The sequence below is a fragment of the Odontesthes bonariensis genome, chromosome 23, assembly GCF_027942865.1.
Source record: "Odontesthes bonariensis isolate fOdoBon6 chromosome 23, fOdoBon6.hap1, whole genome shotgun sequence".
Lineage (NCBI taxonomy): Eukaryota > Metazoa > Chordata > Actinopteri > Atheriniformes > Atherinopsidae > Odontesthes > Odontesthes bonariensis.
Window position 1 is genome coordinate 13,893,247 of NC_134528.1, and position 21,371 is coordinate 13,914,617.

General features: G+C 38.9%; 1 protein-coding gene across 16 annotated transcripts in view; it reads left to right on the plus strand.

The window, feature by feature from the left end:
- LOC142374245 (calcium-activated potassium channel subunit alpha-1a-like) overlaps positions 1–8,848 on the plus strand; it is an 89,413-nt gene extending 80,565 nt beyond the window's left edge. For 11 of the 16 annotated variants that reach the window (XM_075457808.1, XM_075457811.1, XM_075457810.1 and 8 more), the window contains 6 exons: positions 410–540; positions 1,246–1,440; positions 2,268–2,389; positions 2,466–2,687; positions 5,817–5,845; positions 6,695–8,848. In XM_075457808.1, coding sequence (XP_075313923.1) covers positions 410–540; positions 1,246–1,440; positions 2,268–2,389; positions 2,466–2,687; positions 5,817–5,845; positions 6,695–6,846 — 851 coding nt within the window. In that variant the 3' untranslated portion in view covers positions 6,847–8,848. The remainder of the gene's footprint in view (positions 1–409; positions 541–1,245; positions 1,441–2,267; positions 2,390–2,465; positions 2,688–5,816; positions 5,846–6,694) is intronic. The other 5 variants (XM_075457813.1, XM_075457816.1, XM_075457818.1 and 2 more) reach the window with 1 other exon arrangement.
- Positions 8,849–21,371: the final 12,523 nt, after the last annotated feature.

Consider the following 21,371-nt stretch of genomic DNA (forward strand, 5'->3'; position numbering starts at 1 on the left):
TTTGAATTGAGGCCTGGAACTTTGACAATATGCATGGTGTCATGAGTGTGCATGAATGGCCTGGATATGGAATGTGGTGGAGGCAAGTTGGCTACATGACTGTATACACAAGCTAGACGCTGTGTCATTTAAATTAAATATAAAAGACAAGTTTTGTCTAAATTTGGAAATAAGTATATTAAAGGACAACATGTCAGATTATGTATGTATATATTCCTAAAACAGTCCATATCTGCAGCTACTGCCTGTTGTGCACAACCACTGTGTGTCCTCTTTTTCACGTAAATCAAGTATTCGCCTGGTCCATGTTTTTCAAATCAAAAACAATTCCATGTGATCTGGTTTTAATGTGAAGAAAACAAACAAGCAGGTTTTGTATCATTCATGACATGTATGTTTGCCCCCACAGTAAATGATTCCAACGTTCAGTTCCTGGACCAAGATGATGACGACGACCCAGACACAGAGTTATACCTCACTCAGCCTTTTGCCTGTGGGACAGCATTCGCAGTCAGCGTGCTGGACTCTTTAATGAGTGCAGTAAGTCAGAAACGATGAAGCTAACAGACAAATCTGTCAATATAATGAGGTTATTATAGAGGCAGTGATCCGAAAAATGCAAAGACGTCTTATGTTTGATAACCGTACAAAGAGCAGATTACCTCTGCCACGGCTTAAAAAAAAAAAAAAAAAAAGCATTCCAGTTAAAACAATAAATGACAAGAATGTAACCTGTATAGGTATGATGGCTTCATTTGTTTGCCTTTCAGTTTGATTGAGGTTAGAACAAAGCTGCCTTCAAGTGTGCTCCAGTGTAGACAAAGGTAATGCTACCTAATGGACAGCCCTCGTCCATCATCCAAGTCAATAGTGCTGTCAGCAGCCAAGGGAGATGTCACTGTGCTGTACAAGCTGTGGAAGACAAGGGATTACAGCGCAAAGAAAAGGGTAGACAATGTCCTCTTGTTAAAATCAGCAAACCAGTAACCGGAAGAAATTACAAAGGTAGCAACTACAGTGCACAGGACAGTGTGATAAGGCTGACTTTTTTCAAGTATTCTTCTCATATTTAACCTAAAAAATCCTGAGCTGCACAGATGTAATCTGAATCTCACTGGATTCTCCACAGTGACGCAGCATGGTTAGATGGTACTCTTCAAACTGACCGGCACTTTCAGAAGGTTCAGTTGTGACCGTTTGGCATTTGCTTAAGGATTTACCCCCCCTTTCACTTTATTCCTCCAGACATACTTCAATGACAATATCCTCACCTTGATCCGGACGCTGGTAACAGGCGGGGCAACACCGGAGCTGGAGGGGCTGCTGGCGGAGGAAAATGCATTACGGGGCGGCTACAGCACCCCGCAGACCCTGGCAAACAGGGACAGGTGTCGTGTGGCACAGCTGGCCTTGTACGACGGGCCCTTTGCAGACCTCGGGGTAAGTCAGTGGCCTTGTCGCCCAGGGGCTAAGGTCATCTCTGTCCTATTTCATCAAAGAAGCTGTCTTCAGTCAAAATATTCAGACTAAAAGGGTTAGCTGTGAAATAGCTGAGATAAGAAAAAGGGATACTGTACATTTAGTTTAGTTCTGCACTATACAATATGATGTCATCTTGTTGGAACTAAACAAATTAAACTTTTTGGGAAAGCTGCGAGTTGATTTGTTCTCACCAACAACAGACAGCCCTGTTACTGAAAAAGCAATCAGCCAAAGGGCAGTGGATCCTTTGTACAGGAATGTTGTCATTAAAGCCCAGCTTATACCAGAGGGTGTCACAACAACATGATCCAAAGTCCACCCACAGATTTTTTTTTGGCTAACAGCTGTAATGGGCAAACGTACAGCTAAAACTCTTGCAGGCCAGAAACATGCCAGCTCTGGTCAGTCACAAAAACTCAGAGTTTTTCTCTGTACTGACCTTCCCTGACATTAGTTCTCAGTATTGTCGCTAATTATACTATGCTAAGTGTTATCAAGAGGGAAAAGGTCTGTCCCAGTAAGTCAATTCTACCAAATAAACACTTGTGTGTGGACAAAGAAATGCATAAATTTGTATTTCCTTTTGTTGATTTTCTTCAAATTAGTGATGGATTTGGATGTGATAACAGTTAATGGTATCACTTTCATAATTTTTTTTATTCTTGTCATCCAGACTACAATAAATTTTCCGTTACAATACAGTTAATTTCTATGAATACATTTTAAAGTGTTTTTGGATTTTTTGCACAATACTAATTTCTGTATTTTGTTGTACTGTCTTGCAGGATGGGGGCTGTTATGGTGACCTGTTTTGTAAAGCCCTGAAAACGTATAACATGTTGTGTTTTGGTATCTATCGGTTACGAGACGCACATCTCCAGTGTACACAAAGCCAGTGTACCAAACGGTGAGTAAGGGTCCTGGCAAAAAATGTTTTCTCTACATTAAGAAGAGACCTGACATCTGGTTTGTTTCTTTTCTAGGTATGTCATCACCAATCCGCCGTATGCATTTGAACTGGTGCCCTCAGATCTGATATTCTGCCTGATGCAGTTTGACCACAATGCTGGCCAGTCTCGAACCAGCCTCTCCCACTCTTCTCACTCTTCCCATTCTTCAAGCAAAAAGAGCTCCTCCGTCCACTCTATTCCAACTACCAACCGCACCAACCGCATCAAAAGCAGGGAGTCACGAGACAAACAAAAGTATGTGCCCCTCTAAAGCTCTCTGACTGTCCATGTCTGTGAACAGTGCCTGCCAGGAGTGTTGTCCTGTGTGTCCTTTTGCAGGGTCCAGACAAACTGTAACACGTCTGGTTGCCGATGTACGTCTGTTTGTCTGAATGTGTATGTATGTGCCACTTGTATGTCTAAGTTTGCATTTAACAAAACAATCCAGTACTATGTTTTTCCCTTGAACAGGACTGACCCATTGTACGGGTCAGAATAACACCCCCCACTCTTCTACATTTTCAACACAAGAACGCCAATCTTTTAGCAAGGGTTGTGAATAATTATTTTGCATTTGAGAAAACATTTTCATGATTTGAATATAAAAAACACATTCAAACCCCTCTGCACTTAAGAATAATCTCTGAATAAACAAACTACATTCGAGTCAAGTGCTGCATTATTTATTCAACTAAGAATTTTTTGTCTTTTTATTTTTATATTATATAAATTGTGCACACCTGGTTCAGAGTAAAATGAATTTTTGTTTTATAACATACAATATGTGATATTGTTTAATGCATTGTGCAACTCAAAGTATGGCAGTTCCAACTATGAAGGAGCAAACGTTTAGGAACTTGACTGCAATTTTCTTGTGTAAAAAAAAAAAAACTCCCTTCTCTGGAGCCTCTTGCATTCCAAGTTTTGCTCAGCTAAAACTTGCATTTGTTTTACTTTTGTTTGAAGTTGAACCTCATTGTACTTGATTTGCACTTTTAAATTACATGTCTTAAAAGTTCATATAATGTCTCGGCTTTGAAAAGTTGCACACCCTGTCCTCTTAATGCCTTTTTATTTTCATTAAAATGGTATTGATTTGATAAAATGTTACTTGCTGCCACGAAGTATTAATTATGTCAAGATATTTTGCAAGTAGAAGCTGTTAAACTTAATAAAGTTACACCTACATTATAATAACATTGTCTTTACATGTGAATGTGACATTTAATTTTAATTCTACGTTTTTCTTTTCGTCTTCCCCAGGGCGTTTTTGTAGGTTAGCAAAGATTACATTAGTAACAGACTAAAAATTATTTTTAGAAACTGTCCAGTCATGGTTCAGTGAAGCAGACCAGACGACATCATCAACAAATGGCAGCAATTTAAACACACAACACAATCGTCAAAGTCCAGCATAGATAACAGTATAATATCTCTTGCTAGGGCCGAATGTCTCATACTGTATCCATCTTGAGCATCTGTAACCACATGAGTAACAGTCTTTGTGGCCTCTTACTGATGATTCTTATTGACTCAACAAACCTTACCCAACAAAACCTGAATAACGTCCACAACTTCTTCAACACCTGTTGGTTGTTTTGTTGTCAGAACCTAATGGAGGAGGTGGCTTTTGACATGTCTAACTGCACACTAGGTGCAGGAATAATTTTTACAAGAAAATTATGTACGATGTTCCTTGTTCACCATCCCTTTGTGTGTGATCAGTTCACAACTCTGCACCTACGCTGAAATAAGTATCTAAGACATAAAGCACCTGATTGGATTAAACCATTTTAACCAGCATCCAATATTTGGTTTGATGTGTTCTGTAAACTCACAAGCCAATATTTAAAAGTTCTGTTAGAATTCAGAATATTAGCAAATAGATAAAGTAACGCCATCCCCGCTGCAGAACAAAGTCACACTGTCCTATGTTGTGGCAGCCAATCTAGCTGAACTTACATGTTGGGCCATGTGAGTTGTTCTTTTGCAGTCCAGACTGTTCAGCTGGAGACAACCTTCCAAAACAAACAAAATAATATGTTCTGTGGCTAAAACAGCATACAGCAAACAGGAGGATATATGACCAGAGTCAACAGCAGCCTCGCTTTCACAGGACACAGGAACCTACCATCTTCAGGGACACAGAGTTTGGTCCTGGTTATTTTTGTTATGTCCAAGATGTTCATGCTCTAACGGGACATCCAGTGATTCTTCTGTCTAATAACACAGCACTACCCAAGTTCAGATCTAGCAGAGGATTTCTTCCAGCAGCCTTGACCAAGTGTTCTATATTATAGAAAACCCAAAGCAGAAAGACTATTAATTCTGAAAACTTGCTGTACAAGCAAAGAACAGTGTGAACCTCTATCTCTGCAGAATTTAGCCATAAAGAGGAAACTCTCATTTTCAGGGCAAACTCCAACACCTGAAAGCTCAGCTGGAAGTTTATAAGTATCAGCAGATGCACTTGGAACCTATTAAATTGCAACACATAGTCAATTTTATATGTATTTGAAGAGCTTTTAACCCTAATAAAGAATGTACATTGTATTCAGAGCCAATCAAAGTTAATGAAGGTGTTCAGCACAACACTAGAGAAGTTTAAGCAGAAGAACTTCCACATGTACCCATTTATTATTAAGCAGAGTTTTCAATAAAGACAGAAAAAGTTATTTTGCAGATATTCCTAGGAATTTACATGAAAGTAGTAAATTGACAGTTCTCTAAACTGCATACGTTTATGGTTTTAATGAAGGTTTTTCCCAGAAATTATGGCTGCTGTTAGTTGATCAGCATTATGTTCTGTCACTGGGTATATCTTCATACAATTACCTAAACATTTCATTATTCGAGTCACTCAAAGGATGTTGCAGAATTGGCAGAGGTACAGTATGCAGTCTACAAGTACCTTCTAATACTTCTGTTCATTAAAAAAGCTCACAAATCACATTCGCTGAATGAACACTTCAAGCTTTCCATGGTTAGTAATCAGTGCTTTTTCAAATAAAAAAACCCCATTTATATTCACATTTTAAGAATCAATGATTTGTGTTGGTTTAAATACACTATACAACTCGTTTGGTTTTATAGCTGCATGCTGCTCTTTGGGTGTTAAATTCCATCAACTTTCTAACTGCTGTAGCAACAGGCATGGATACTCTATGGCTGCTTCATACATGCTGTAGCGGCTAGATGCATAATAATGGCTCTTAAAGACTTGACATGATCCCTTTTCTGTTGAGTTTAACCACTCTACATTTGTATGTAATGACCTCATGTGCAGTTTTTCTTTTTGCTTATCATCATGCTGTGCAGTTTTGTTATTAATGGTCACATTTCCCATTTAGCTTACATATAGTGTACTACTTTCTTTTCCCAAAGTGCAACAAGGATGAATAGAGTGAGCAAAGGTATGGAAGTGAATGATTTTGCATGATATTAAATAATGCACTGAACACGGTCATGTCCTCGCGGACATTTTGCTCTTTGAATGATAGCCAAATAGTTTTGACTGCTTCAGGACCGCATGGTTATAACCTGTGCACCACATCTCAATGTAGGTTCTACTCTGGAATGTTTGTGTGCAACTGAAAGGTTTGATGCTACTTAACTTTATTCTGTATCATGCTATATTTGAATTTTTTATTATTTGCAACATGTATCTGCAGACATATGTGTGAATGCACTGTAGCGCCCGGTCATGTTGATGAAAATGCATGAATGTGGGCATTGCCAAGTGTATGGTTCACCAGTACGTTTTTTTTTAGTTTTTTTTTTTTTTTTTAAAGAAAACGTTGCATCAAGCCAAAACCATAAATCTCCTCCTAAAGGGAAAAAAAACTGAAATAGGTGGCTGAAAGTACTTTTTTAACTTTTAATGTGGCTCGGTGAAGCCTGAAAACCGATTTTGTTTAACTGGTGACCTGCATGTCTGCTGACCTAACAACAGCATGTTTCAACAGCAGTATGATATGTCTGAAGAAAAAACATTTTGTCCATGAGACAGTTGACATTACAGCTGCTTAAACTCATGACATGTTGTCATATTTACTGTACCTGCTGTTAAAATACCACCATGGACCATAAATGTCATAGCAGAATTAAAAATGTGAGCCGTATTCTTTAAAGTGTATAGTGTACTACCAAAGCTCCGAGTGCACGGAAATCACAAACACTGAAACTTTAATTGACCTCCATGTAGCATTAACAGTCTGATGTCCCTCCTTCTTTTTCTCTATATGATTTTGGCTCTTTCTCAGAAAAGACATGGTTTACAGATGAGCCAGAGAAAACCCACCTGAGGACCATACAGATCAAGCCTGTGAATACTCTCGCCATCCACCAAGTCAGTCAGAAAAAATCCACAAGTAGCTCAATTCCACCCATCAGAGAGGCAGAGGACGAGTGCTGAGCTCGGGACCCACGCTGACACCTGGGCGCCTGGATTCCTAGAGGACTTATCGTGTAGGTGTCAGTCTGGGACTTGGGACATCTCATCTGAAAACATAAATCATCAGCTGACATTAGACGAAACAAACTGCTGTCCTGCTTCACCTCTGCAGCAATTTATCTGGGCTGATTTAGAACCACGATGACAATCGTTGTCAAATGTTGCTACCACTCAGCCATTAGTTTGCACAGCTTCTCTTTAGGAGTGACCAGACTCCATGACTTTTTGTTTCATTTTGGGGAATGAGGGTCACTTATGAAGAGCAATGTAAAAAAGACCACCACTACTACTACTACTACTAAAAGAGGTGATTGTTATCATGACTCGATCAAGGATTTAAATAGTAAAAGTTGCCTTTTTAGCTGTCCTTGAACAACTACAACCACTACTCTATACAGTGTGTTAACGTGCATTTTACATCCAGCTGCAACCCCCACCACAATGGCATTGTTGATGACTGACTTTCAGTGATTTCTTTGCCATTTGGAGCTAATTCACAACATTTGTGACAGTTATGATGGCCAGTGTCCAATTGTAATGGCATTTGGCTCCAGCCTTATCTCTATCCAATTATATATGTCTTATCTTTGCCTTTTCAAGTTTATAAAAGTGTTCATGTTGCTTTTTTTTGTTTGTTTTTTTTGTTTGTTTTTTTTGTTTGCAATGTCTACAACCCTAGAAATCTTTCTTTAAAGGTTAAAACGTTTGGCGTGTTCTTATTTTTTCTTTTAGATCAATAGCCAAATATGATAGAGCTGTTTTATTGGTGATGTCACACACTTCCTCTTATAACATGAAAGCTTTTAATTTTTGGAAAAAAAAACAAAAAACAAAACAAACAATTCAGCTGCTAAGACACAGCATGGCGCCGTGTTTTATGCCTGTAGATGAGTTGAATCTGAAAGCCACATATCGCATGAAGTGGGCGTCTTTATGTCCTCCTTTGGCTGTGAGCACTGCCTGACACAGGATTGTCTTGGAGGCCACGAAGCAACTTGAATATACTCCATGACCAATCTTAATGCCATAATCACTGCTTTTTTCTTTTTTTTTAAAACAGCTCTATCATAGAACTGATTTAGGCTATTTATGTGCTCAAACTGCACTATGTTGGTAAACCACTTTGGTGAATGATTATATATGCTTATAATAATTATATATACATCTACAAAACAAACAAGTAATTTCCTTCTGATGGAGCAGCAATCATTTGTTTTTGGACACAGAAGGCAGAGCATGGCTGGTAGGAATCACGTCTTATCTAGATAACGGAACATAGCTATATCGGCACTGTTGTCACTTTACGTCAGGATCAATGAGGGCAAAGGAAAGAAAAAAAAAACTAAAAAAAACAGCGGTAAGTGAAATTCTCATCCACAGATGTTGCATTACAACCCTGTCTAGGACTCATGTTGGATGTTATAGGAAAAAAAAGGTTGTGACATTTTTACTGGCACAGAGAACATCCAAGCTGTCCATCCCTCAGTGCCAGTAATGTGCCAGGCAGTGCTGAAGCCAACGGAGGACTCGAGGAAGACCCACTGCTGCGAAAAGAGGCTTCGAGTTTAGCTTTCTCAATGTTACGCTGTAATTTCCTGGTGATAACCACAACTGTGGTAAAGATAAATCATTTCTAAAGTCTTAAAATTGTTTCTGAATGATCCATCACCATAAAAAGCAATGCATTTTCATGTAAATCTGTAAAGCTTAATGTAAAGTATTTCTTTGTAGTGTAATCTTGTTTAAAAGTACCTGTGCGGTTGAGAGACAGTCACAGCTGCAGAATAGTTTGTATTATTTTGTGCATTTTTTTTTAGCACATTGATGGTCGTAAACTGATATCCATGTCATAATACACAGTAATAAATACAGTTTATCGTCTTGTACAAATAGACTTGTACATAAATTGTACATGATTTCATTTTGTATTTTCACAAATTAAAAGCTGATGTATTGTGTTCTACAGTATGTCATGTCATATGTAGATGATTACTTGATGTTTGGACATAATGAGTAGCACATAAAAACAGTCATACAGTACCTACTGTATCTTTAACAATTTTGCCTCTTAAAAGAGGGACTATATACACACAACAGCAGGCCGTTTTTGATTGTCAGACTGATCCAATGACAAGACATTTCTTGGTACCCTCTGGATAATGACTGATAAAAACACTCCACATTCTCACCTTGGGTATAGAGAGAGCCCATCATGTTGCTTGTTAACGATTTTACACACCATGGCACAGCGGGAGACTGTCAGCATGCCAATAATATTTACAGTCTAACACCTCACAGAGGCCACTGATCCTCCTGCCAGCGGCTGTGTCGCCTCCTGTTAGTAAACAAACACATGTAACCATTATAAAAACACTGCAGAAATCAGCTAAAACTCCATAAATAGATTTTAGTGTCAGTTTTCCAGTAATTCACCACATATTCCAAGAGTGCTGTCTTGGGCGACTAAATAAACACAAGATAATCTGAAAGGGAAAAAAAAATCTAATAATTATGATAAGATGAAAACATGAATTGATGATTTAGCCAAACTTCCAATGGTCAACCACCCTGAGTTTTTCAGTCATGAGAAAGAAAGTGAGCAGAGGTTAGTTAAAACGCTAGCAAGAGCCAGAAGCCATGTCGAAATGTTTTGCGCAAGTCGAAACAATACCCATCAGCAATGACATATCAATCAAACTGTTACATAGTTGTATACATTAAAGGGTTAAATCAGCCAAGCCTCTCACCAGCCATGACTGTGAGAACATTTAACTGAAAAAAAAGAAAGAAAGTTGGGGATCATTGGCCTTTTTGTGGTAGGGCAGCAGTTACAATCATGCCCTGTATATAAAAGACAAATGTTTCCTCCATGTTTGAAAGGTGAGGCTGCAGTGAGCAGGTGCCTTAAACCGCCTTTGGCTCTGATGGTCAGCTGGGGGAGACTGCTTTGGTCCGATTATTAGCAAGTTTATGAGAAAGTTCCCATTGCTCGGTCTCACTTTATTTGCAACAGCTGAAAAATTTTTTCCAACTAGATTTAAGGTGTCAATTGCCAGTATTATAGTCTTCAATACAACATTTTGAAATTTGTGGTACAGTTGAAAGTAAAACGTACAATAACGAATTAAATGTATCAAAGGATGGCTACTTTATGATTGACTAGTCATGACGTTATGGTGTGCAAATTGTCTGCCAGTTCACCAAAAGAGTCATCACTCTCTCATCACATGTAGTTTCAGAAAAAAACAAGATGCAGACAGCCAAAATAAGGAACTTTAGGGCTTAAAACAGTAGTACACAAACTAACAGTAAAGTCCAACTTTTAAGAAAAATATAACAGTCAAATGGGGTTGTGTGCAGAGACCATGTAAATGCTCAGAAATTGTTATATTTAGTGATGTTTCACAAAAGCTGAAGGCCATAGAAGTTCATTTTTAGCAAGTAAATACAGTAAAAAATACTTTTGCAGTAAGTCAATGAAAATTGTGGACACTCACACAGGTGAAATAAAAATGTAAGACTGTTTATGAATTTCCTGCAGGTTACCTTTAGAAATGTTCTCCTTTGTATTAACAAGACATAAGCCTCAGCTGGAAAATATCTCTACTGTAAGCTGGAAATCTACATTCGCAAAATTATAAATCAACAATCCAAAACTGCTGTAGCAGATAAGCATCTCAGATAGCACCAGTTTTGGAGAGAGGATAAAAGATACTTGTTGATATGTAGATTCTGGTTTATTTTTCATCCTTTTTTCATCCCATCTGACAAGAACACCACAATCCATGGTCACTACTAAGGACAACTCTTGCCTTGCTCTACGGGTGATAATAGTTTCCATGACAATGTAGCACTCCAAGTGCATCAATGCCAGCCTGGATAAACAGTGATCCTTTACCAAAACAAGGGGGTCATTACGGCAGCTTGTCAAATCAATGTTGAGTGTGTCCTGGCTGATTAAGGCGTCCCCTCTCAGTCCTGACACAGTGTCAATACTGGCTGGCCTGTGGCGGCACACTCCCATGATTGGACTGAAATGCCTATCAGTCAGGCAGCTGAGCTGGACTAATGATTCCCTGTGCTGCCTATTAGAGGGACATGACAATTTAATCCTGTGGGCCAGGCAAGGAAAAAGTGACCTTGGTGCTTTATATTGAGACTGAGGCAAATTGACAAGAGCAGATAAATCCTTACCTTGGGCTATTAACAGAATTAAAGAACAACAAAGGCAGAAGATTCTTTCTTTGTTGTTCTGTTTGCCCCTGCCTTCCTCAACCCTGTCACAGAAAAATAATAAAAAATTGAACATAGTGTGGCAAAAAAACAAAACAAAACAAAAACCACCTAACTGTCAGGTATCACAGCATCACTGAATTCTTTGTACGGAAACATTTCCTCTCTGCACTGCAACAATCGATGCAAAGCTTGGAACAACATAGAGTCAAATAAAAGCCATTGGTTGAGTTCTTCTATGCTTTGCTGTTAAGCTGGAATATTGAAAGTGGATATTGCTTGGAGCTCACTTTTTTTCAGACGTTCAAAGCCATTCCAGCATTGCCCCAGGGTAAGGTATATTGCCTTGGACATCTATCTTACGGCTATGAGAACATTGTCTACATGGTTGGAAAAAAACCATGTGTTTACACAGATGTTTCAAGCTTTTAGCACACATCTTCCTGTACTGAGCCACACCACCATCTTTTATGCCAAGGGCCATATACATTTTGCATTAGTTTACCCTTTGATACAGAATGAAGGAGGGCAGGGGAGCTTGAGTGTGCACACAGACTTAAACAAAGTAAAGATTCTCAGCGCTGATCTGGATTTAAACTGAGAAAGGTTCAGCATTTGCCACACTGCTACTTCATTCATTCCCCTTTTTTATGTAGTTGGTTTGATGTGACCTATTTGCAGAGAAAGGCAATATGGCGCTCAACATTCTTCCTGGAGAAACAGAAATAAAATGGCAAAAGATGAGAATTTCATCCCTGCTGTAATGATAGATCACTGGCACTGGGAGGCAATTTGCCTGCAAGGCGCAGTTGCCACACTGACCCTTCATGTTCATTGTAAAGGTCAACATTTGCTTTCTTCTGTTTCTCTCCATGCATGCATAAATCAAAGCTCTTGGCTATTTTTTTTTTGTTTCAACTTGGAAATATCATTCATCAGAAGCAAATTGTGACCTATGCAATGCAAGATTAAAACAAATTTAATCTAACAAAGTCAAATACCATCTGTAAATGTTGTTCAGTGCAAATAATACATAAACCATTTGTTTCTGTTTTTCATCAACAATTAGGGTTTTTTTTTGTGCCAAATTATAGTCTGCATAATTACACCACCTTCTCTTTTGCTTCTCTGAAAAGAAATTAGCAGTAACAAACAGCAAACAGATGGCCACATCCCATTACATCACTTCTCAGCCAAAGCTGTAAACACGATTTATAATTTTCAAGATATTATTTACAGTGATTCATGTTTCTGTCAGATTCTCACAGGAGGTTAATAGAAATGCCAACATGCTTGCTGATTTACTTAGTAAAATTTTCATCCCAAGGTTCAGGTTCAGGAAGATTGGAGTCAGAGAGTTACAGGATTCATGTATTATGCAGAAGAAGCTGACACGACCTTCAGCCATCACAGTCTTCTCTATATATCACAGTGAGCTTGACCCTTCCAAGGCCAGCAGAAGCATTTGATATATTTAACCACTACTGTCATTAAATTACTCACATTTTTTATGAGCTGAACCTATCTTATACCGCTAGTGCTATGAAGGTAGTATCATTTTGATGAAAAGTGGTTTTACACTCTGTATTTGCCTTTTACTGCAGGTGACGCTTCAGCAATGCGGAAGACTTTCAGAAGTCAAAAGCAAACTAATCAACAAATAAATCTCCTGCATGGCCTCCCTCATCTTTATGCCTCACATTATGACTTCGCCATATGCCGGCCATATGCTGAAATACAGGAAAAACTCTGCTCCTGCTGTTTGATACAGAACACATCATAAAATGATAAGAAATAAAGAGCTGTTTTAGAGCGTGAGGTCCATTTTAATATAATTGGCTTTAGAATTATTTATGGCATTAATTGCCACATTATCGACTGGCTGTCAGCTCCTTGGGCTTGCAGTCTATTCTTCTTCGCAAAGAGCGCCAGCTCAGCCTAAAGTAGACTGACAAGCTAATTATACCATCTTCCCTCTCAGTGATAAATGCCACTAATGTGAATCTGGCCTAGAAATAAGACTCTATAGTCACCTTAAACTGTCTCCCACTCCAGCCAGAATCTTTAGATAGGGATGCTTCACTCTGCCTCATTTCCCCTTTAATCAGGTTATCTTAAAAAATTCAAGCCACAAATGGTAAGACTGCTCTTTTTGGGTAATTTCTATTATAATTATTCTATTCTAGAATTCAGACACACTTGAATCTTAACCTCAAACTATTTGAGCATAACCGCTTGTTGGACAATTGACATTTGGACGTCAGAAAATGTGACCTTCCCAGCAGCAACCCAGCTGCCTGGGATACTAATCTAATATTATCAGCACTTTTTGTCAGAAAATCCAAATTCATCTTTAGAAATAACCTTTTAAGAGGATACTGTTTTACAGAAAAGTTTCCCATATTTAAACAATGTTATGTCCCCCTCTATTTCACTCAATGTTTCATTGCCATTTGAAATTATTTTGATTTCCTTGTGGCCAGACGACATCATAAGAGGTAGAATTATCTGCATGATTCTGCCCACATACTTCAAACGACTGTTGCACACTGGATGATATATTCTATTCTTGCATGGTTTGCAGTATCTTCACCCACTTAAGTGCTTAGAGAGGAATGAGGGCAAACACAAAAACATTTTCCTATCCCTCAACCCAGAATGTTTTATATGAATTCCCTTTTTAATGATGCTGTTAACGTATTCCGACTTCACACTGGATGTATCCTGACAACAATGAGAGCTGACACATACCAAACTTGGTATGTCCCAGAGCCATCTTCAGTGGCTGGGATGCTGTCAGCTCCACCTACATCAGTGGCGGTGTCTCAATGGTAGTGCGACACATGTCAGAAACTTTTACATGTCTGCTCTTTTCTGCACAGAGCTTCCATGTTGCACAGACGGCATTTTATGTGTATTTATGTGGTCAAAGAATATAAGCTGTTGTTGTTGGGTTATTGACGTCAAGAGTGGAGCTTGAACCTGAAATAATTTTGAGGCTCAGCTTAAAATATTCTTGACAACCTTTTCATCTTAATATATTTATATATATATATATATATATGTATATATATATATATATATATATATATATATATTATTAATTTCTAGTAATTAATTACTTAATTGCCCTGAACCTCCATCAGATCGAGCAGCCATCAGCAAAATAAAAATCCAGGCTCCTGTTCGGATATCTAAAAAGGAAAAGCCATCTCTGGTGATTGCACATGCCTCGTGTAGCTCGACACACATCTGAACTTTAACCTCCTTTGATCAGCAGTTTTGGCAAGGCAATCCATCATGGTGCTCTTACTGTCAGAAGAGGTGCCTGGCTGCAGCTGTGTGTCACTGGCTAAGAGGGGCTGCTTAAAGGCAATCATGTCAACCTCCACGCGACTGCTCAGACTCCGAGATTGAAGGAGGACTTGACAGGGCCAGAAGAGTCAACTGAAGACACTGGAGGGCTGTGTCTGACTGCTCTGTAGCCATGAAATGATGTCTGATTTTATCCTCTGTGAACAACTGACTGAATCAACTCAGAAATGGATGAAATTCAAGAAATTAATACCCACCCACTCTGCTAAACTGCATTTGTCCTGTTTTGATTTGAGGTATGATGAGTACAGTGTGAGGCAAAAGCTAAATTTCTTGTTCTAGTCATTAAACATCCACACTGCCAGTTATCCAAGATTCTGTTAACATTACAAAATAGCAGGATTTGAACATCTCTCAATTTCTGAGCTTCAGCACATATCTGCCTCAAGACAGACTGTTTGAGTACTCTTTAAAGGGATCACTGGTGTATCTTGCTGAGCCATGACTTCAACTTAAACTTTGCAATTAGGAGATGTATTTAATGCTTTAATAGTTTTTTTGGCTTCTGCCCAGCAAGGTTTCAGAGTGAGCTGATGTTAAACAAACACACAAACAACCAACCCAGATGGGAATAAAAGATACTTACATTCCAAGGAAGAATAAGGACATGACTCTAGTTTTTGCCTAGGGCATGAGAGTTACGTGGGTGTTTTAAGCTGATTAAAAAAATAAAAAAAGACTTCTTGATTATAGAGAGACCTCCTGACCAGAAAGCCAGGGCATCATCTGAAATCTTTCCATGCAAAATGCCACTTGTCACTTACACCCTGCTTTAAATAAGGCAAACCAGTGAGTGATATTTCAGCTCCACCATTAATGATTTTCTGACAGGGAAACAGATAGCGAATTCCCCACCATTTTTATTGAGACACTGAGTGCATTAACGGCAAAAAAAGGGCCTGACTTTCAGACAAAGAAGCTGAGTGACGGCTTGCTGACTGCAGCTCCGAGTCTGAAATAACATGATGTGAAAGGACATTGTCAGGAGCCGAGGAGGCGAGCCAAGATTGTACATGGTGACAGAAAACAGAGATGAGGACAGAGATACTGGTCCCGTATTAGTGGCCAGCATATTCAAACACCATCCTTGAGTCTAAGCAAACTTGACATCACCTCCAATGGCTTCAAAGTGTTCACTCCACTCCACCACCCTCTTCTGTGTGCAGACAGTTTTCCCCTCTGATGCGACTCTGCACTGTGCTCTGTCTTATGTAGAGAGTAACCAGCAGGCCTGTTCTGACAGGACAGGAGGATAGGGGTGCTGCGGCCTGCGGATACCCTCAGTCAATCTACATTTGGTCACCACGGTGAGAAGTGTGCTCATTTTTTTCCAATATTTGAGCTACTTGAGGTGATCTGAACACTGAAGTGTGAGGAGCTGTCACCTTGCATAAAAGTCCACACCAGCAGCACTTGATGTGCTTTAAGGGGGGGGATGGAGATCTCTCTGTCCTGATAGGCTGTGAGGACTCAGGGGACTCTATAAGTGAGAGGGGGGAATCTATTCCATCCTGTCTGCCTGGGGACAAGAGTTCGGCAGGAGGAAGGCAGCTCATCACCAGGCCCCCCGCGTTCTTGGGACAGTATTATAATGTTACCAGACCAAACATGGGAGAGTTGTTTCAATGCTGTGTCACCATGTCAACAAGAGGCCAGCTGAGAGATACGGCAACAATTAATATAAAAAGACAAAAAGAGCTCTGTTAAACTCTACATGACAAAAACTCTGCAATGGTAAAAATGTGAATGGTGGTGTTTGTTTGATTTTGCGTTTTTATTTGCAAGGCGTGCCGTAAGCCAGCCCAGTGGCAGTGGTGGGCACCAGTGTTTGCACTCCACAGGCCATTAACAGTTCAACCCACCTTCTCCAGCAGGGCAGCAGCTGGAGACACAGCAGCATGCAGCAGTGGTGTGGGATGTGACCGGCACCAAACAAAGAAAAACGTTGCCAGAGGCAGGAAGGCTGGAATATGCTCCGAGTAAAGTTGGCAGCTGTGCGGCTGCGTGTGATAAAGTGCAGCTCAGCGTAAACACACTCTGGGGCTCCCTGCACAGCTGGCGACCGTAGGTTACAGTTCTGAAAGATGAAGAGGAGGAAAAGGGATGGTGGAAGGAAGAGATGGATGAGGGGATCGCAGATCTACGAATCACGTCTGAGGTGAAGAGGAGGAACTGGGTAAAATTCATGAGAACAGGAAAAATGAGTGGGAGGATGACAACATGTTATTGTGTCAATGTAAGGAAAGAAGGAAAGTGACATTCATAGGCATCGGTAGACCATTAAAGAGGCATCAGCATGAAAGCATAGAAATTATTCAAGCACCAAAGATACAGATCAAAAATGTACATCATTACATACAATAATTTCTCTTTACTACAAGTTGTAGTCTAATTAGATTCTAATAAAACCTTGATTATGAAACATGATGCATAGCACTCACAGGTGGGGCAGATATATTATCCTCATAGAGGGAACATCACCGATACTAAAACAATCCTGCCAATGTGTCCGCATTAAATAATCATTAACAGTAAATACATTTATTCTGAACTCTACTTTTAGCCTTTCGGGGGCATTATTGTTACAAGGTAGCCTGGGTGCCAGCCGAACTTAGCCCCGCCCATAAAAGTTTTGGTCGGGAAGTTCGGTCTGGCTCTGCTCAGTTGGGAAATCATTATGCCCGACCAAGAATCGGTCGACCCAATCAGATTGCCAGGGCGGGCTTTATACGATGATGGACAGATGATCAACAGGGACATTATCGACTACGTCACTAAAGAGCTGAACATGGCTGCCGCTGGAGAGCTAGGGTGTGTAGATTCTGCCATTGAGTCTGTTCTACAGGATCTCCACATTACATTCATTTTGAAAGACGAACAGAGGAACGCGATAAAGGCTTTTATCGATAGAAAATATGTTTTTGCCGTCCTTCCTACAACAAATGTGTGTGTTGCTTAATCTACGTCACATACTACGTTGCTCTGATTGGTTGTAGGTCTATCCAATTGAGCGAAGAGGCATTTTTTCTCCTGGTTCGGTTGAAACACGCCCCATACTCAAATCTCTATTGAGTGGTATCAGACTCACATTCTGACTAGAATCGTGAGTATGACGTAGTCAGGCTAGTTACAAGGGGTGACGCAGCCAAAGGACGGAACAACTGTAAACAACATTTACTATGTCTGCGAGCTCCTCAACAATCAACAAGAATTTAAATAATGTGCAAAAAAACTATTAACTTTATACTGTGTTATAAACAATTTTCAAAATATTAATTCAAGATTACATAAAACCAGAATTTGACATGTATATTTAATGAGTTGTTTTATCATAGAAATTGCACTTACAGTGAGTTAGATCAAGTTTACGAATACAAGAATATGTAGGGGCAAGTTAAAATTTAAGATGATAGACATTTAGATGTTGTTAGGGTGCATAAAACTGTGCAGCATTCAAAAACAGCATATATTTCCTCCGATGTTACATATCATTACCCAAACAGCCAATATGGAGTTGCAGTTTAGATGATAAATCATTAATTTCCACTGTTGTGTTTTGCTGATATCCTTCTGATCCCAAAGGAAACATGGAGCCACAGCTGATAAAGTTATGCAGACATTTATTTTTCACTTGTAGCGATTTAGTGTGACTGTGCTTGTCACCATGAGTTAGAGGAGGCTGCAGTCTGCATTCTGTTTATTGTGACCAAACAAGTGCAGCGCCTGCATGCTTTCAACTTCAGAGTTATTGATTAAAGTTTTAAATGGTTCCCATAATACCCAGGGACTTCTGTGAGATTAATTTGTGTCACTTCTGCGATTCATTAACCGTTTAGACAGCTCAACCACAAGGACTCCGTCTTGAGAGAAAAGGCCATTTCTCACTCTGTGGGAGTACGAGACAAACTAAATGATGGTAAATGAGGACTAAATGAGACACACATTTTCATAGACAGGTTTCAAGTTGAGAGAATTGAGTATATGTGGGGTAGGACTATGTCTGAAGTTTGCAACAAAATATTTGTGATGACATCTATTGGAATTAAAGTTCTCCAGCCTCAGGAGAATCTGACTGCCACCTGTGTATATCAACCACTAGATTTATACATTTTTCCCCTTTCTTTTTTGTCTGTAACATAACACTGTGTAATGTGAAAAGTGTCACTTGCAGTTAGTCATACATCATCACCCAGCAGGCAGGCTTCAACACTATCTGATAAACCCTTTACATACTCCACATCCAGCTCAAGACAACTAAACTAGCAACTAGCAACTAGCTGGTGAAGACCAAAGAATCAGAACAGGGCCACCAGAAGAGCAAATTCTTTCTGAGTAGCTTTTAGCTTCAACTCATCCATCAGGAAATCATCTGCTTCTCCAAACTAAGAGCACTCTTACTGCTGTCTTCTGCGTGTTCGACACTGACTACTCACAAATACTTCACACAACCCCACTAAAAAAAAAAAAAAAAAACCCCAAAAAATCCACTTAGAGCTTAATTGTGTCTTTACTTGATGTTTGGATCACTCACTCAATTTGAACATCTTGATATGTGATATTATTTTCCACAGTTATGGCTAGTAAACACATTTAAAGCTTCTCAGAAACAAATTAAGTTGGTGCTTGATAACTGGATTAAGCTAAAAGAAGAGTCATGAGTTCTCTGACAGGAAATAAGATCTAAAGGTTTTGTGTCTGCCAGCTGTCAGCCCATTTTAAACTTCCTTTCTCTAGTTTAGTGTATTCTGTATATTATCTTGTGTTTGTCGGCATAGAGAGTTTGGCATCGGAGTGACCAGTACATCGTATTTCCATTTCTGTGATGGGATGCAGACTGTGGTATCAAATGAAGAAATAATTCTATATATTTTCAATATCTTGATATTTTATCATTCCAGATGTTAGTGGAGAGACAGCCAAATTTGGTGATTTGATATAAATTTTAGATTGAATAGAGGAAATTATCCGCTGATATTGTAGCAAATGATTCTCTCCAATGTCATACTTCTGGACCAAATCAAAAAATTATAATTGAGAATTATTAGGGAAAATGGGTTTGAGATGTGTGATACCTTTATCAGTGCATGAAGAGAAACAGAATGTTTTGTTATTTTTTAGGAAACCTGCGTTGTTCTAGGTGGGTGAATATTTATTAGGAGAAATAGTTGTGTTATTAGAGGTAGTAATCTGGTGAAAGTCCCAACAGGCTGTTGTAGCTATGGCTGGGATATTTGATGTTACCAACATGCAGAGAAAAGGATGGCACTGGGGCTGTTGCATCCCATCTATGAGGAGAAAGGAGAAGAGTAGTGGACTTCAACCAGTTAATAGTGCAGTCTGATATGGTGGTGATGCCGTTAGATCCCGTAAGTAAAGTAAAAAATCATCTGCATAGAGACTTATCTTATGGCTTATGCTCTGGGATTGGATTCCATTGATGTTTATGTTTTGATAAACAGATGCAGCAAGTGATTCTATGACTATGGTGAATAATGACAAAGAGAGAGGGCATCCAATTGTCTTGTGCCTCTCTGTTTACATAGAAGAAGCACTGTGATGTTAGCCCGCTGTGATTGTGGCTATCGATAATCTGTTTAAAACCCCCACCCAACGAACTAATGATTCACCAAAAACACATTTCTATTGTTGAAAATAGGAATAGCCTATATTAACTGTATCCAATGTTTTTTTATGCATTTGGTTTATTAGCATTCTGCTCTTACTGCATATGCACATACTCAACATTTTCTGCTTCTTTGCACTTCTGGTTAGATGCTAAACTGCACTTCGTTGTCTCAGTACTTGTAAAGTTGAATCTAATCTAATGAAACAATTACTGTTGCTTGGTAAGAATAAAGTGCATTAAAAAAGATGCTGAATAGTCTGCATAAGTTATAAGATGAGTGCCTTCCTTTTATAAAACCGGTTTGATCTGGATATATAATAAATGAAGTAACTGTCTCTTTTCTTTATGCTAAAGTCTTACTGATGAATTTAGTGTATGTAAGATGAGAGCTATGGGTGGTGGAGGTAGGGTCTTATTCAGGGTTAAGTTGGAGAGAAATTGTGGCTGTGTTCGTATCTGTAGTAATTTTTTATTTAATTCCTATAAATTTAATGATAACGTGAGCCAGAATATTTCAAAAGTGTAATTAGAATTCCACAGAGAAGCCACTGGGACCTGGTAATTTATTGTTAGGCATCAGTTTGAGGGCTTTATGAAGATCAGATATTGTAAGTGGTTTGTTGAGTTTAGCTATTTGGTCTTGGGAAAGTTGTGGTAAATCAATTTTTCCTAAAAAGTTGTCCTCTTGGTCAGGGTTGTTTGTTTATGAATACAGATTAGCATAAAAAAAATCTTTAATCATCTAAAAGTGACTGTATAGGTTATCTTTTATGTTTTTAATGTTTTTTTTTTTCACAAGAAATGCGGTTCTTTTGTTCATATAATTATTGAGTTGTAATCTGTTATCCTGCAATTATTAGACCTCATAAATTTTGAATCTGTTTGTTTGGATTAGTTACATTGCAGATATAATTCCTTTTTATCTTTTTTTTTTGGGTATCTTTCCTGTTCAATTTCTTGCTTTTTCTTGTGTGTGATGTAAAAGATTATTTTCCTCCAGTACCATGATTCCTGGTTCCCAAAGAAGTGAAGGTGTTATTTCTGGTGAATTGTTAAATTCAAGAAAGGATGCCCAAATGTTTTTAATGTGTCAAAGACAGGGGATTGATGTTTCAGGTAAGGGATAAAGCTGTTTTCCTCCCCACGTAAGAAAATAAAGCAATTAACGATTAAAATTCAAGTAAAGCATATGATCCAAAAATCTAAAATAACTCAGCCAAATCCTCCACAAGTTATGTCTATTCTTTACAAT